The sequence below is a fragment of the Epinephelus moara genome, chromosome 10 (assembly GCF_006386435.1).
Source record: "Epinephelus moara isolate mb chromosome 10, YSFRI_EMoa_1.0, whole genome shotgun sequence".
In the NCBI taxonomy this organism is placed as follows: domain Eukaryota; kingdom Metazoa; phylum Chordata; class Actinopteri; order Perciformes; family Serranidae; genus Epinephelus; species Epinephelus moara.
The window spans coordinates 17753157-17767834 of NC_065515.1; the positions used below are offsets into that span (position 1 = coordinate 17753157).

Here is a 14678-nt window from a genome sequence, read left to right on the forward strand (position 1 = left end):
TTTACTTTTAGTATTTTTTGACTGTGGTTATTATAAAATAATAATAATTATAATAATTTAAACAGTCTATATTCTCCTGTGAAAGTCACTTAAATGTGTAAGGAGCAAGACCTCAAAAATGTAAATGTTTTTATTTGTTAATACAACATAAAGCAGTGAAAGTTGGCAAGATACAAAATACGAATGAACAAAATTATGACCTTAAAATAACTTTAATGTCATTTATACATCACCAAATATAACAACAACACAACAAAATAGCTTATTGCAGGGCACAGTAAGCGACACCTTACAAACAATAGCTATTACAGACAACTGTACATTCATATTTTACATAAGACATTAGTTTAGTTAGCTAAGTGGATCAAATGTGTTCTGCATCAACAAGACAAACTACATAATCTGGAAATCACAAGTAGTTTGAGTGACAGAGTTTGGTTCCAAAGTACTTGTATACTCATTCTCTGGACAGTTTACCTTTTCCAAACATATTTTGACTTTTTGTAGCAGAAAAAGCACATGTAGGACCAGTAGCATATAAGACCACTCATTTTTAATTTCAAGAAAAGCAACACGAGTGAGCGATTGTGTAATACTGGGGCCCTAATTGTCAAAAACCAGTGGAAAAGACGAGATGATAAAGTTTATTACTTACACCTGTGCTTTTCTTGTGCAAAAGGTTTGTTCAGATATCAGTTAACAAAGATTCAGGTGGAGTTTATTGAATTTCTTTGAAAGATTTTTTTTAGAGATGGTTATATTAATTGTCAGGCAGTGAATACCTCCTTTACTTTTAAATTATCAGAATAAAAAATGTGCCTCAGGTTGCAAAAATGCAAATAAAGCTATATCTTAGAGAATGATAGTAATGTGTGATTTAAAAAATAGCACTACTGGCAGGTTTCTCTGCATATTTGTTTACAAATTAAAAACAAACAACAATAAAAAACATAGGCCTGTTACAAAAAAAAAAATCACGTTTTTCACAGGTAGACTACTATCAAAGTATTATCAGAGTGCTTGTCATCATCAGTTCTGGTGACAACAATGGAACCATGACAGTGAAAAACAATTTTACACACCTAAGTGGTATCATCTACTGGTTTTACAGTGCAGTGTGACATTTAAATTCATGATCAACTATTAGTTCATCATAGTATCTGCAAAAGTTAACCCAAATATAGCTCACTGGACACATGCCAATTGCACACACAAAGCCAGACCAGTTTTCATTCAGTTATTGTCACGTTTTAGTCTCTACCCAGATCTAATCACCGACTGGCACTGGGACTCCTCTGGATTCAGGTGGTTTGAGCAGTGGGTCTGTGTAGTCATCTGTCTTTGCTTCAAGCCACCACGTTTTCATCTCCCCTTTCCCCTGTTGGGTCAAGAAAATTGAGAGACAGAGCGAATGAGAGAGAGAAAAGAGTCATATTGCAAACCATGTGTCCCTTTGAATTTTAAATAAAGCCATTAGGGTTTGATGGGGGGCAGAGAGCAGCAGCTGCGGCCACCTCTTAGCAAGACATCACAAGTGTCAGCCGCCCTGTCCGTTGGGACAAGAAGTGAACCCCTCCCCCATAATCACACTGGCACCACCCAAAAAGAGGTCTTAGGTTGCAATATGAATAGAGAAGGAATAGTAGAACTGGATGATACAATACTTCCCTGAGGAGCAGAGCAAATACCAGGCACACCCAGTGTCCTTTTCCTTCGAGGGAAGTTTTGAATTTCCTGTGATCTTTTCAAATCTCAGCCTCATAAATCTGCTGTCTTTTTCAGTAGGTGGTACACCAGCTTTTATGTGATTATTGGGTTTAATTTAAGGAATGTATTGCATTATACAGGGAAGTGTTACAAACTGCAGCCTCCAAAATGACCATAAAGTTGAATTAACACCTCTCTAAAATAGTTTCTACAATAACCAGGTACTGATTCAAACCTTGTATTCAGTGCTTATATCCCAATATTCCTAAACACAGATTATATACAACATATAACATATAAACATAATGTTACCTTCACATTAAGTGTTCCTCTGCATGTCAGAATGTAACCTTTGAGTGTGTGAAGTAGGTCCGCTGTGGCACCGCTCACCTGGATCTTCAGAGCTATGGACATAATTAAAAAACAGAAATACACAGCATGTGATATTGCACAGTAATATGAACAGTGCATGCTTCAAATTTATTATAGCAGTTTAATGACATTGCTGCATCCTTTTTGGCAAAATTAACTGCAAATTTTGACAGTCGAAAATACTTAATATGAAACTAAATTGTGAAACAAAACGTAAAAAAAGTATGTGGTAGAATAAAATGTGTATTTTTTCTTATATCATTTACAAGATATAACATTTTTGTCACATCATTGTTGTTACTTTCACACATATTTCATACAATACTCACAATATACAGTTTGCTTTGTATCTACTGTTTGTTGCCCCATTTGTTTTGGTGTGCAAGTTATACCCTAAGAAATGTAGTGAGTGGAATACACTGTGTAAGTACAAGGCGGTATGAGATCTGTAAGGCATGCCTGTAATTATGTAAGACAAATTGCACAGACCAAGTATGCAATCTGCACATTTTACAACATACAGTATATGACCCTTATATTTTTTTACATGTTGACTTTTGCAAAATGTGCAGGACAATACAGTGTGCACAAAGCTCCTCAGGTCAAGTTTGATCTCATGTTAAATCTTTAGACTTTTGTTTTTTTTACATCTGAGCATACAGTCACTCAGTGATTTTCCATTATCCCTCCAGCTTAATTCAGAGGATTAGGTGCTTGGTGAGCACATTGTCCAATGTTCGTGTTGTAACTTCACTGTGCTGTGCTGGTGAGCAAACACAGAGACAATCCTGTTTGGCACAATAGCAGCAGGGGCAGCACAGGCCACAGGCTAACACTGAACTGCCACTTAAGACAGCAGCACTGCAGACTTTAATCAATGCTGGACAATATTTGGAGACCACACCTAAGCCATGCACAGGTGTTCAGCTCATGCAGCAAAAATAAAAAGTGACATCAACTTGATGTTTCCTGAGATAAATAGTTTCACATTAAGACATTAATTGGATCAAAGGGAGTGAATCTAATCCTTCATTACCCTCGCTTGTTGATTCCATGCGTGATGCCGTGTTGACCGTGTCCCCAAACAGGCAGTAGCGAGGCATTTTGGTGCCAACCACACCAGCCACAACAGGTCCTGTCAAAATAAAACAGCAGTGATAGTAAGCAACACCAAGGGTAGATAACATGTATATATATATGACACTGCTGAATCATGATATGCAAGAGATGTTATTTAAAGAGGGCATACACTAAATCTTAGAGGTTATTTTTACCTGCATATATGTATATATAACACTGTCAAAGCACTGATTGTGAATGTGAAGAGCCTGCTAAAATAAAGTCAGATCCTACTGAACAAAAACTATAATGTTAACACTTTAAATATTTACCTAAACAGAATGAATTAGGACAGAGGTAAAAGCAAACAGGAGAGTTTTCTACACTTGTGCTGTGCCAAAAAACACACTTGTCTCAAACAAGAATTCATCACTTCAACAATTAAAAAGGTGTCAAAAGCCTTCAAAATCTAAAATTAACAGTAGGTACTGATAACAGTGGTGTAGAGTTGCAAGAATATGAGATTTTCAAGCTACAATAAGTGCTTTAAAAAATATCACGGTGTCACTGTATCATGGTTTTACAGAACTGTCATTATTAATAATTACTTTAAGACTTAAAGAAATAAAGACAGAAAGGCTTTTTTCAGTTAAAAAAAAGCTTTATAATTAGAATTGAAACTTGAAACCATTTTTAAAAAATATAAAAGTATATATAAAAAGTCTCTCCTTTGAAAAAAACTTAAAAAAAAGTGAGATTCTTCGTCCAGTTGCATTTTTTTTACACCGTAGATAAGCAAATGTTTACGCAATAATGACCATCAATTTTCATATCATGGTATACATTGAAACCGGTATATTGCTGCAACCTTACATCGCTGCAATAACATACTGTTGTTATCACCTTTGTTTCAGGGTTAGAGCTAGAATCTAAGGACGACGTCTCACTCCCTGGTTGAAAATAGATATATAACACTTTGGCAGCTCTGTCAGATCTGACGTCCATTATGTATGCTATTCAATTAAATTACTGGGAGGCTGGCCCCTTACGAGGTTTAATAGTCAAGATTTGTTTCCCCAGCCTAATTGAAAAGCAAAAAAATTTAAACCCCCCAAATAAGGTTTTGTCTCAGTTCTATAATTCTAATAATATATGATATATAATTCTGTATATTTCTTGCTATATGCATGTGTTGCTACAGTGATAATATATATGATAGGATGTGATATTGCTCCAGACATTCCTCTGTTCTTACCTCATCTACTCTACAATACCTGCAGTTGATATTGGCACACTTTAGAGGTGCAGCGTTGAGGAGGAAAACTGTCATAAAAATTGTACACTATCCTTTTTGTTATGACCAGATAAGGGAAATCTTATTAAAGGAATGTATTATCTTTGGTCTTTCCTGTCAAATAGCACATCTTTTTTTTTATTAAAATTCTTGATAAAGTGTAACATTTACATTTAATTTTATTAACATTCAGATTCTTCAGTTTGTTTACGGTTGCTGTCACATTCTGTGACCTTTGACCATTATAAAACTGTGACACATCCTCTGTCAGCCATCTTTTATCTTCACCTCTGAGAAAAGCACAGCACAGGTCGAACAAACTGATAAAGATGTCCACAGTACCTGAGTGGATGCCGGCGCGTATCTTCAGCTGTGTGGTGGGTTTGTGAGGGATCTTGAAAGTGTGGCAGACACTGACCAGATCAAGAGCCATGCTGGCGATCTCTCCGGCATGATTGATGCCATTTTCTTGAGGGACCCCTGAGACCACCATGTCTGGAAGATAAGTCAGTATTTAATGACAAGAGACAACACAGGAAGAGAAAGAGATGCACTGACAAGAAAAGAGAAGCTTTTTCAAAATAATGAGTCAGTATCTTAAAATAAAGAGTGTTTCAAAATAATGGCTTGGTATCATTTCTAATTGTTTAGAGGTATTAATTCAATATTTTAAGAAAGCTTCTCATTATGTTTGAGATACTAACACATTATTCTAAGATATTAACTCATTATTTATGATATTTAGTCATTATTTTGAGAAAGTTTGACAGCATAATGACTTGCGGGATCTTGGCAGAAATAGGTTTCCGTGGAGATAGATGTGAATATAAATATTTAATGGTCGTGTTTTTTCTGTACTTACAAGCATCGCCTATTGTCTCCACTTTGTAGACATCATAATTGTCAATAATGTCATCGAAGGTGGTGTAGAGCTGGTTGAGAAAATCCACAACCTGATGGGGAGTGCTGGCACCAGACAGCTGGGTAAAGCCAACAATGTCACTGTCACAGGGGAGTGATACAGTGTTAGTCAGCTCTGGTTCTACATGTATATAACAATTTGTATATATCATAACAAAGACAAAGGGACAAATAAATAAAAATCAATCTTAATGTATCCCTGTTAAAGAAACACATTTAAGTTACTACAGAGAATCTACATCTGAACAAATACCCATAAAAATGAAAGTCTATGTAATAAACTTGCTTTACACAACACAAACCTGAAGTAGACTGTGGCGTTGGCGTAGCTCTGAGCCTCTGCTGTTCGACCTTGACGAAGGTCATCAGCCACTGGTTTTGGTAACATACCTTCACAGGAATTTCATGACTTAATAAATATCATATGCTCCAATACAGTCGGTAGGGCAATGGGTGGGAACGATGAAGGTGCTGCCTCTGTACCACTAGATGGCAGTAAGTACATTTGAATGCGTCCTTTCATACTAATGCATTTACACTTCAAGTGTGAAGTTACTCAAGGATCTCCACTGGATTGATGATTAACTGACCTTAACTAAACAGGAGCACCTATCATATGCTGCACTACGGCATGCACATATTGTAGATAATGATTGTAGCCTATATGTGCACATTTTAAGGTTTACTGCTAATCAGTCTTTACATAACACTGTATATATCAGTGTTATCTCTGCAGTGTCACCTGGACAAATATTGAAAAGCTGCACTTTGTCAATAGCATCTGCTTAGGATCAGTCATGGCAGCCATATATCTCTGTCCCATTGCTGCACAATGTTATCCTGACTTACTGTATAACAGCCGATCCGTCTTCTGTTTCTCTTGAAGAAGGTCCTGTGTTCTCTCAGCAACTATGGCCTCCAGATGTTTGCTGTATTTCTCCATCTGCAGTTAAACAAACCCTGTTTGTGTCTGAAGCTCAAAACAGTCCAGATGGCAGAAACAGCTTTTCAGTTTTTTTTCTAAGCATTTGGCTTTGAAGTAATATCGTTTAGGAAATAAATCCAAAAAATGTCACATTATATTTGGCATATTTCTTGTAATAATCATGGTAGATTTAATACATACTATGTATCTTTACAACAGTGTTATTTTACATTATTTTACCATATTTCAGTGGGTGATTACCAGGTTCATCATCATGTCCACGGGGCTGACTTTGTGTGGGTTCATTTTGTCGAGCATCTTCTTCACCTGCTCAAACGTGGGCCTCGTGGTGATGTTATGACCCCAGCACTTCTTAATAAGCTGCTCAAATGTCCCAGAGAAGAGAGCAACGCCTCATTATCTAACAGTGCATGTTTATGCAGTCATGACATATAATACTAATATAACATTGTTTTTGTAGGCAGATCAGTAAGCGCCGTAGAAGCAACATCACACATCCATTATTTACACATGTCACAGACCTCACAGTAGTCTGCTTGGCTGGGACAGTCTGTGTCTGATTTCCCTGCTTTGACTTCAGGCAGAGGGGGGCGCCACATGATATCCATCCTCACTACATCAGCCTGGTCCTGTTAGAGAGGACCACTGGTTACAAAGCTGAGATCAAAAGCAAGCCGAAGGTTGTAATCTACAGAAAAAGGCTGTCATACTCACTGAAATGAGGTTGGAGCGAGTTGCAATCTCAACCAGAATCATGGAGTAGCTGAGGAGAGGAGGGAAAGGAGAGAAGGGATATTATTTTCATGTATATTCCAGTGCAGTTTAACAGTCAGGCCTTTTCATATGTATGAAGACGCTTGCCTGTCCACATTTTTAATTTAACTCAATCAAATTTTCATGCATGATCCAACTCAAACGCACCTGTAGACATCTGCTGCTGGCGTCATATTGGAGCTGCTTCCCAGCAGGACCTCTGGGGCACAGTATATACGATTCACATCCCCACAGTTGAAGCCATTACTGATGGCCTCAAAGTCGTCCCTTCTGTAGGCTGTAAGCCCGTAATCTAAAGCCAGACACAGAAAAATACAGAGTACAGTGAGGCAGGATGTTGTTTTTCACTTTGCCTTGATAATAACATTGCTGCTGGTGTAGGATGTGGCTAAGTAGTGCAATGATAAGGAGATGTTTTAGTTTCGTAGTGTGTCTGTTGAGAGACTTACCACAGCTGTGTGTTTGCTGAAAACAAAGACTAAAATGTTTAGCCGCTGCAGACTCAAGTTGTGTCTGATTTGTTACCTGAGATTTTGCACACCCAGCGGTCATCAATTACACAGTTTCTGGAGTGAAGTCTCCCATGAAACATCTTGTGCTGGTGGAGGTAAGACATCCCGCGGGCAATGTCAGTGGCAAAGGACAGCCTGCATGGGGGAAGATGTTACTGTTTATGTTTTTTGTTACACATTTGTTTTCTATTAAAGGTAAAAGTCAGGGCGTATATAAATAAAACTGGGTCAAGCCACACCCACAGCAAAGACTATAGTACTGTATGTCTCACATTGCATTATGGTCTACTGGGAAAATGAATATTTAGGTCTCTCCTAGGATAGACTTCTCCTTTGTTTTACTGTTGAATTGTGGTTTACAGTGTAAAAAATCCAGAATGGAGCTCTTCCTCATTTCTCATATGAGGAATTGACACAAAAAAATCTGACATTTCCTTTTGAAGAATTACTCAGCAAATGACATTTTGCAATTCATCACATAATGTTGAAATCTGTGGGTCAGTTACCTGTGGAATAAAAAAATGAAAATATAATGTAATGGAGTAAAAAGTGCAATATGTCCCTCTGAACTGTGGTGGAGTAGAAAGTGCCATAAAAGGCTCAATAAGTACCTCAAATAAGTACTTAAAGTGCTTGAGTAGATGTCCTCAGTTACATTTCACCACTGCTGCTTGATTAATAAAAAAATTAGCTAAATGGTAAACGGGAAAAATAGTGTGTGTGATATTTCTCTCACCTGAAGCCCCAGTTGATGGGGATGTCATCATTCAGCAGGACATCAGACAGGCTTCCTTTGGGGCAGTGCTCTGTGATGATGCTGACGTAAGGGACCTCGATGGAGCCACCAATGAACTTGCATAGATTGGGGTGGTCCAGTTGCCTATAGCCAGGATGAACAATTACATAAGCTGCAGGAGTTTATGAGGCATACTTAGGTCAGTAAAGTGTATTTTTGTTTCCTCACCTAACTTCTTTCACCTCCTTCCTGATGATTTTAGTGAGGGTGAAATGTTTAATCTGGATGTGTTTCACTGCCACTGTCCTCCCGTCACTGCAAGACAGATAGGATCATCAAGTCAACTTCATCACGTCATAACAAATACAGAAGAAATTCTCACTCTCTTTACATGCTGAGGAATCAGTCCTTTCAAAAACATCTTAACATTATCTACTGAACTTCAAAGTAATATCTTTTTTTATTAATGCTTCATGAAAGTAGTACTATATCTAAATTCCTTTACTTTGCATTATATTACTTGAATCCCTATATGTCAGGCGTGTTATTCCAAAGGAACTTATATTTTTTTATGCAGGAAGAAGCCTCCATCATCTGCATATAATGTTATTTTAGTTTCTATCCCATTTGGTTTTCCAAGAATTATTTCTCATTCTAATAGCAACAATTTTAATTATCTTTGATTTGTACTGTATTGTATTTTTATTGGGTAGTCCACCCGGTCTCACTCCGAAGTCGTCAAAATCCAGTGCTTAGGCAGTGACTTGCAACGTCAGACACAAACGAGAAAAGCCGTACTTTAATGTTGGAATGATACGCGGCTGGTCGCCCTTATAGTTTAACAGTGCTCGGCGGCATCAGGGGGAAACACAGCAGGACAAGAACGAAAGTAAAGGCAGTGGAAGTCTGAGTAGGAGGGGCAGGAGGGGTGGTGGATGGGGGTGGGGCCAACAAACACGACCATTACCTGGGAGAGCGTCGCGTAAGATTATACAGCCAAACCTAACCATGTGGGGTTTTTTTGCCTAAACCCAACCACGTGTTAGTTGTTGAAGAAGAAAAAAAATTGCGTTGTTGTACCAATGTAGTGCGTTTATTTTGAAAGAGACTGTATGTAAATAGTGCATTTCCTGTGAAAACGAAAGTGTAATTTGAAAGAAGACAATTCATCTAACAGGCAGAACCTGACACGGCATCCCAGAACATCAACAATCAACGTACCCAGGGTACCTTTCACATCATACCTGGACGTGTAAAGTCCATGACCAAATGTTGATATGTGACGAAATCGGAGTGAGAATGTGTTGGTGTAGTGTGTCCATATTTCATTAACTGCACATACTATATAAAACATAATACACTTAATTATATTACATTATTATTAATATGTATATTGTACTTACTATTCATACCTATACCAATATACTTATACCGTATAGTTCACTCATCATGGCTGCTTGAGTTGCACAACTGGGCATCTTTTGTACAAATATTTGCACAGTTCACACACAGTCTCTGGTATTGTTTTGTAAATAGCTTTTTAAATGTCAACTCTCTAAGCTCTTTTATCTCTTTTTTAATTTATCTTTTTAATTTGATTTAGTTTGTTATCGTTTTACTGCCTCTCAGCTGGTCGCTATGCTGCTGTAACGTGAGTTTTCCCCTCTGGGATCAATAAAGTTTTATCTTATTGCTAATTTGACTGCTCCTATGTGTACAGTGCTGATCCATATGGTATTGTTCATACTTTATTGATCCATAAAGCAGGAGAGTAATAGAGTAAGGTAGTGTGTCTAATAGGGGACATACATTTACATCTGCTAGTTGAATGCTTATGATCATGATGCAACTAAAATAATAATGTTTCTCACTAGATGCCTGGCTGGATGAAGCCTTGGTTGAAGGAGGTGTTGACTCTGGTGCACACAGTCACATCAGTAGTTTGGCTGATGGTGGAGTTACTCCTGACACGCTGCATGCTGATGGTGCTGCCGAGGCCCATGCAGCCCATTCTATCTGCAGACACCAGGCAGTCAGGCACTCAGAATTGGATATCAAAGTAGTAAAATGGTATGCATTACTGTGTTTTTATATTAATAAAATGCTTTTATTGAAGGGTGTAAGGATAAAACAACATTCAGCCTTGACTTACTTATTTTAACATTTAATTTGAGAATGAACAGATATAATAGATAATATGATAACAGATAAAATGAAAGTGATCCATTCCTGAAGCAAACTGAAGTCTAAAAAGAAAGTGAAACTCCAGAGCTTTCATGAAAGCAAAGTTTCCCGTATCGTAAACAGTATCTTTGAACAACTTCAGTGTGACACATTGTACCAAATATTATGCTCTTGTAGTTGATGATCCAGCTTTCATCCCAAAGCATCTTCTGTTTCTGGTACTGGAGCCACTGCGGGGAGAAAATTAAGATAAACATCAGCGCACGAAACATCTCCTGTGTTTGTGTGTGTTTGTCTTTGCCCAGACTGACCACCATGGTGAGGATGAAGCCGATGCTGAAGAGAGCGACTGGAAGCCCGATGGCCACCTTGATGGTAATGGACATCGGGCAGATGCCACAGTCTGCAGGACAGTTCAGACAGGTTTCCTCCAGCTCGCAGACGTCATCCCCGCACACTGAGACACAATCACATATTTTATATTTGAGGTATGAGGTTTCTATCCGCTGAATTCAGAGCTAGAGGAAGTTCTCAGAACTAAAAATGAACTACTTGGCAATCAGACTAGGCTTGTAATTGAGACAGGTGTTTATTTGTCAAAATGTGTAGCTACACCAGGCTAGTAAAAGGGACTGGCCATTTAATTGGTACTAGGCTTTTAAATGAAGTTTTAGAGTATATCCTTCCAGCAGGCAGTATGTTGTTTAGGCTATCTATGTTTCACCCAGCAAGCACAAAATTAGGTTTATTATTGTAACGCAGTTGTAAGCAGTTGTTTTGAAATTACGGCTGTTCTACTGCAAGGTCACACAATGTTTCTGTACAGGTTCAGGATGTTAACAAATGTGTGCTCTAAGTCTCGTATTTATATAAATCTGCCTTGGCTGCCATCCCAAAGTTAGTAATGCTGCACAAATATAGTTTTACTAGATCATGGCTGAGCAGCGGAGGCGTTATTCAGCTGTAAGATTCATTATATTGACAGAATAAAACTTTGCAGACTGACCTTGAGCACTGACAACAAGCACTTTGGACTCCAGTGCTGCGTGCATCTGACCAATTTTGATATGAGCAATGACTGAGGTGACTCCCACATGAATCAGCACCACCTGTGTGAGAAAAAACCATGATAGAATGATAATTTAAAATGCACAAATGAAATGTTTGTGCTAATACTTCTCGTTAGGACAGTTTGAGAAAATATTCTGTCAGATTTTACAAAACAATAAAACTGTACTATACTTGACTTCACTGTTGTTTTTTACTCAGTTGTCTGTACTCATGCATTTACAGTCGTTACAGTCATGTGATGAGACACGACCCAAAGTATGGCTTTCTATACTCTTGTAATTTACTACTAACAGACAAGTAATTACAACCTGCTGCCATGTTGTATCGTGACAGACTGCAGGCTTCACAAAGGATGCGTCACGTTGATCAAACACATTTGTTTTATGTTTTGCCTGGATGCACGATGAATTCTCCCTCAGACAACAAAGTTAAAGCTGAAAGTTGAACATCTGCCATCTGACAGACTCTCTCACCCCAAACTGTACTGCGGACCACACTATCAGTGAGACATTGCAGCTGCTGAACTGTTTTAATACTTGAGATTTTTTTTTAAAGCTGTATCTTGAAATGAAATATTTGCAGTAATCAAGGGAAACTTTGACATTTTTCCCTGGACCCTATTTTCCAGTGTTGTTTTGTCTAACTCCAAAAACACACCAAGCAGCAAGAAAGAGCGGCCTGTCGTGAGCTGCCACGTAATGTCTACAGAAAGCTGTAGCAGGCACTTCAAGCTGCAGCCGTGATTCTGCGGGAAAGTGCGGCCAAATTAAGGGTTGTGACACACTAATCTGATGGTCAGCTGTTGGTTAATGTCAGGCCGTTGGTGTCGCCCTAATTGTTGCTGTGTGTCCACCACCGCTGGGGGTAGTAACTCTTTGTTGGCCTTTGAATGTTGAATCAGCATTGGTGGTGGAGTAATCACTCTGATTGGCAGTTTAGCTCAGTGCACAAGAAGAGAAACAGTTAGGAAAGCAAACAAGCAACTTAAGTCAAGAGGGCTTGAGATCGAGTTGGCCTGTAGTCTTTGTAGTGTGTTCAAGTGCAACTCTTTTGCCGAGACAGAGGCTACAAAGGGAACATGAGGTGACGCAACAGTAGGTCTTCACAACTACTAGTTTTTTTATGTTGGTTCAGTTTGTTTGGGCCTTAAAAGTTTGACGGTAAAAAAGTGTAAGAAAGAAACTACAGAATGTGACATGTGACATGCTGACTTGTGTTAAATAGAATTTGAAACTTGAAACACATGGAGATGCCTCCCAGCAACAGAAAAATGTAATCATTGCAGGGTGTGTTTTCCATGTAAGTGACTAATGGCAAACACAATTTTTGAAAATGGCCCAGACCTGAGCAAGAGCACTGTAAGCCATTCTTCAACATTGGACCTTTTTTTTTTTTTGTCAAGTATATTTATTGACTTTTCTACGTTTTACAAACAACATTGAACAGCTCAGCACAACATTTGTCTGCACAACCATCAAGAATAAAAATGATGGGGCGTCGGTGGCTTAGTGGATAGAGCAGGCGGCCCATGTACAAGGCTGTTGCCGCAGCGGCCTGAGTTCGACTCCAGCCTGTGGCCCTTTGCTGCATGTCACTCCCTCTCTCTCTCTCCCCCCTTCACACTTCACTGTCCTATCAATTATTAACTTGATAGGACAGCCCCAAAAACATCTTTAAAAAGAATGAAAATGATGAAACATTTAGATATGAATGCAAAACACCAGTACCGTCCATAGGTGCAGCAGTGTCTATAAAGCAATCAAGCAAAATGCTTGCAAGTGTTGAAGTCACAGTATAGTTTGAGAAACGGAGGTATGGAGTCCATATTTCCATGAATAGTCCCTTTGTGGAGCAAAGCAAGCAGGTCAGGTATTCAAGAGGACAACACTCCATGATTATCTTGTGCTAGTTTGCTTTAGAGGGTGGTTTGCAAGAAAAAGAAGTGGAAAAAAAAGGTCCAGGTTGAAAACTACCGAAGTTTCCTTTTAACATGATCTGAGACAAACCTGAACCCAAGTTCAAAAATGTACCCGTTCTTTTGAAGAGTTTTGTTTGTGTTGGCTCACCTTTGAAGTCCAGTATTTCTGGGACATCTTGCCTGCTTTGGAGACAGTGTGAGTCACTATTTTACCATCGTCAGGGATCCACGGGCCGCAGATTCCACCTTGTTTCTGAGAAGAGACACAACAGTTTTTAGAGGTTTCATACCAAATTGTGCACTTTAGACAGATTATTCATGTTTTAGTAAGTGCTGATGTTTGAATAACTATTAATAGGGTTTACAAGTTGTGTGCTCACTCACAGAGCTGATGTGTCTCTGCTGCCCAACTTTTTTATACCATTGACTTTTATGTAGTTTAGAGTTTTAACTGTAATCATATGTATTTTAGGTGATTTTCTTTTGTCTCAGGGTGGATGGGCAATGTTTTGGAAATCTTTAGCATCTTATTTTATTCAACACAAAAGTTAAAGCTTTACCAAGAAAGCAAATCTTTTGTAGAGGAAGCATCAAACATAACATATCTACATTTGTGTTGAAAGCTGAAACTGAGGGGAAAGACAGGCAAGAAGAATCCTCTGGGTCAGAAAAAAAAAAAGTGAAGTCTTAAAGCTTTTACATACATTATAGGATGTTAATCTCTTAAAGCATTCCCAATAATTCACTCATTAGACAGTTGCAAAAAGCAGTTTGCATGAAGTCACTGTTACTTTTATGAAAAAAACATGAATTATGAATTACTTTCTATATAATAAATGTTGGATGGAATTTTTTTTTCTAATCATCACAGTCTGGGATATGTGAATGATTAATAACAACACCCATTTTGCATTATTATTTTTTTGTGCAGTTTCAATTTTTCAATAAACACCAACACCTTTCCCCTCCGGGACGTTTTTCGTCCTTGTTGAAAAACAACCATATTAATAATATTAAATATTAATATTTTCTTGTACTTTTTTTTGCTTAAATCTTTTAACCAACTCCTACTCGGATTATACATACCAAATATTCATTGTGTGTGTGTGTGTGTGTGTGTGTGTGTGTGTGTGTGTGTGTGTGTGTGCGCGTGTGTGTGTGTGTGTGTGTGTGTGTGTGTGTGT

The 14678-nt window shown here is 38.2% G+C and overlaps 1 protein-coding gene across 1 annotated transcript in view; it reads right to left on the bottom strand.

Annotated features, from left to right (window-relative positions):
- Nucleotides 1-207: 207 nt before the first annotated feature.
- Nucleotides 208-14678, bottom strand: part of LOC126396682 (atrial natriuretic peptide receptor 2-like) — a 20183-nt gene continuing 5712 nt past the window's right edge. Inside the window, exons 5-23 of the mRNA XM_050054913.1 lie at nt 13643-13747; nt 11512-11614; nt 10817-10962; nt 10663-10735; nt 10193-10337; nt 8550-8636; nt 8322-8465; nt 7599-7720; nt 7221-7365; nt 7014-7062; nt 6821-6928; nt 6540-6659; nt 6203-6296; nt 5656-5743; nt 5295-5434; nt 4775-4927; nt 3116-3214; nt 2020-2111; nt 208-1378 (exon numbers count right to left, since the gene is read on the bottom strand). Coding sequence (XP_049910870.1) covers nt 1268-1378; nt 2020-2111; nt 3116-3214; nt 4775-4927; nt 5295-5434; nt 5656-5743; nt 6203-6296; nt 6540-6659; nt 6821-6928; nt 7014-7062; nt 7221-7365; nt 7599-7720; nt 8322-8465; nt 8550-8636; nt 10193-10337; nt 10663-10735; nt 10817-10962; nt 11512-11614; nt 13643-13747 — 2124 coding nt within the window. The 3' untranslated portion in view covers nt 208-1267. The remainder of the gene's footprint in view (nt 1379-2019; nt 2112-3115; nt 3215-4774; nt 4928-5294; nt 5435-5655; nt 5744-6202; nt 6297-6539; nt 6660-6820; nt 6929-7013; nt 7063-7220; nt 7366-7598; nt 7721-8321; nt 8466-8549; nt 8637-10192; nt 10338-10662; nt 10736-10816; nt 10963-11511; nt 11615-13642; nt 13748-14678) is intronic.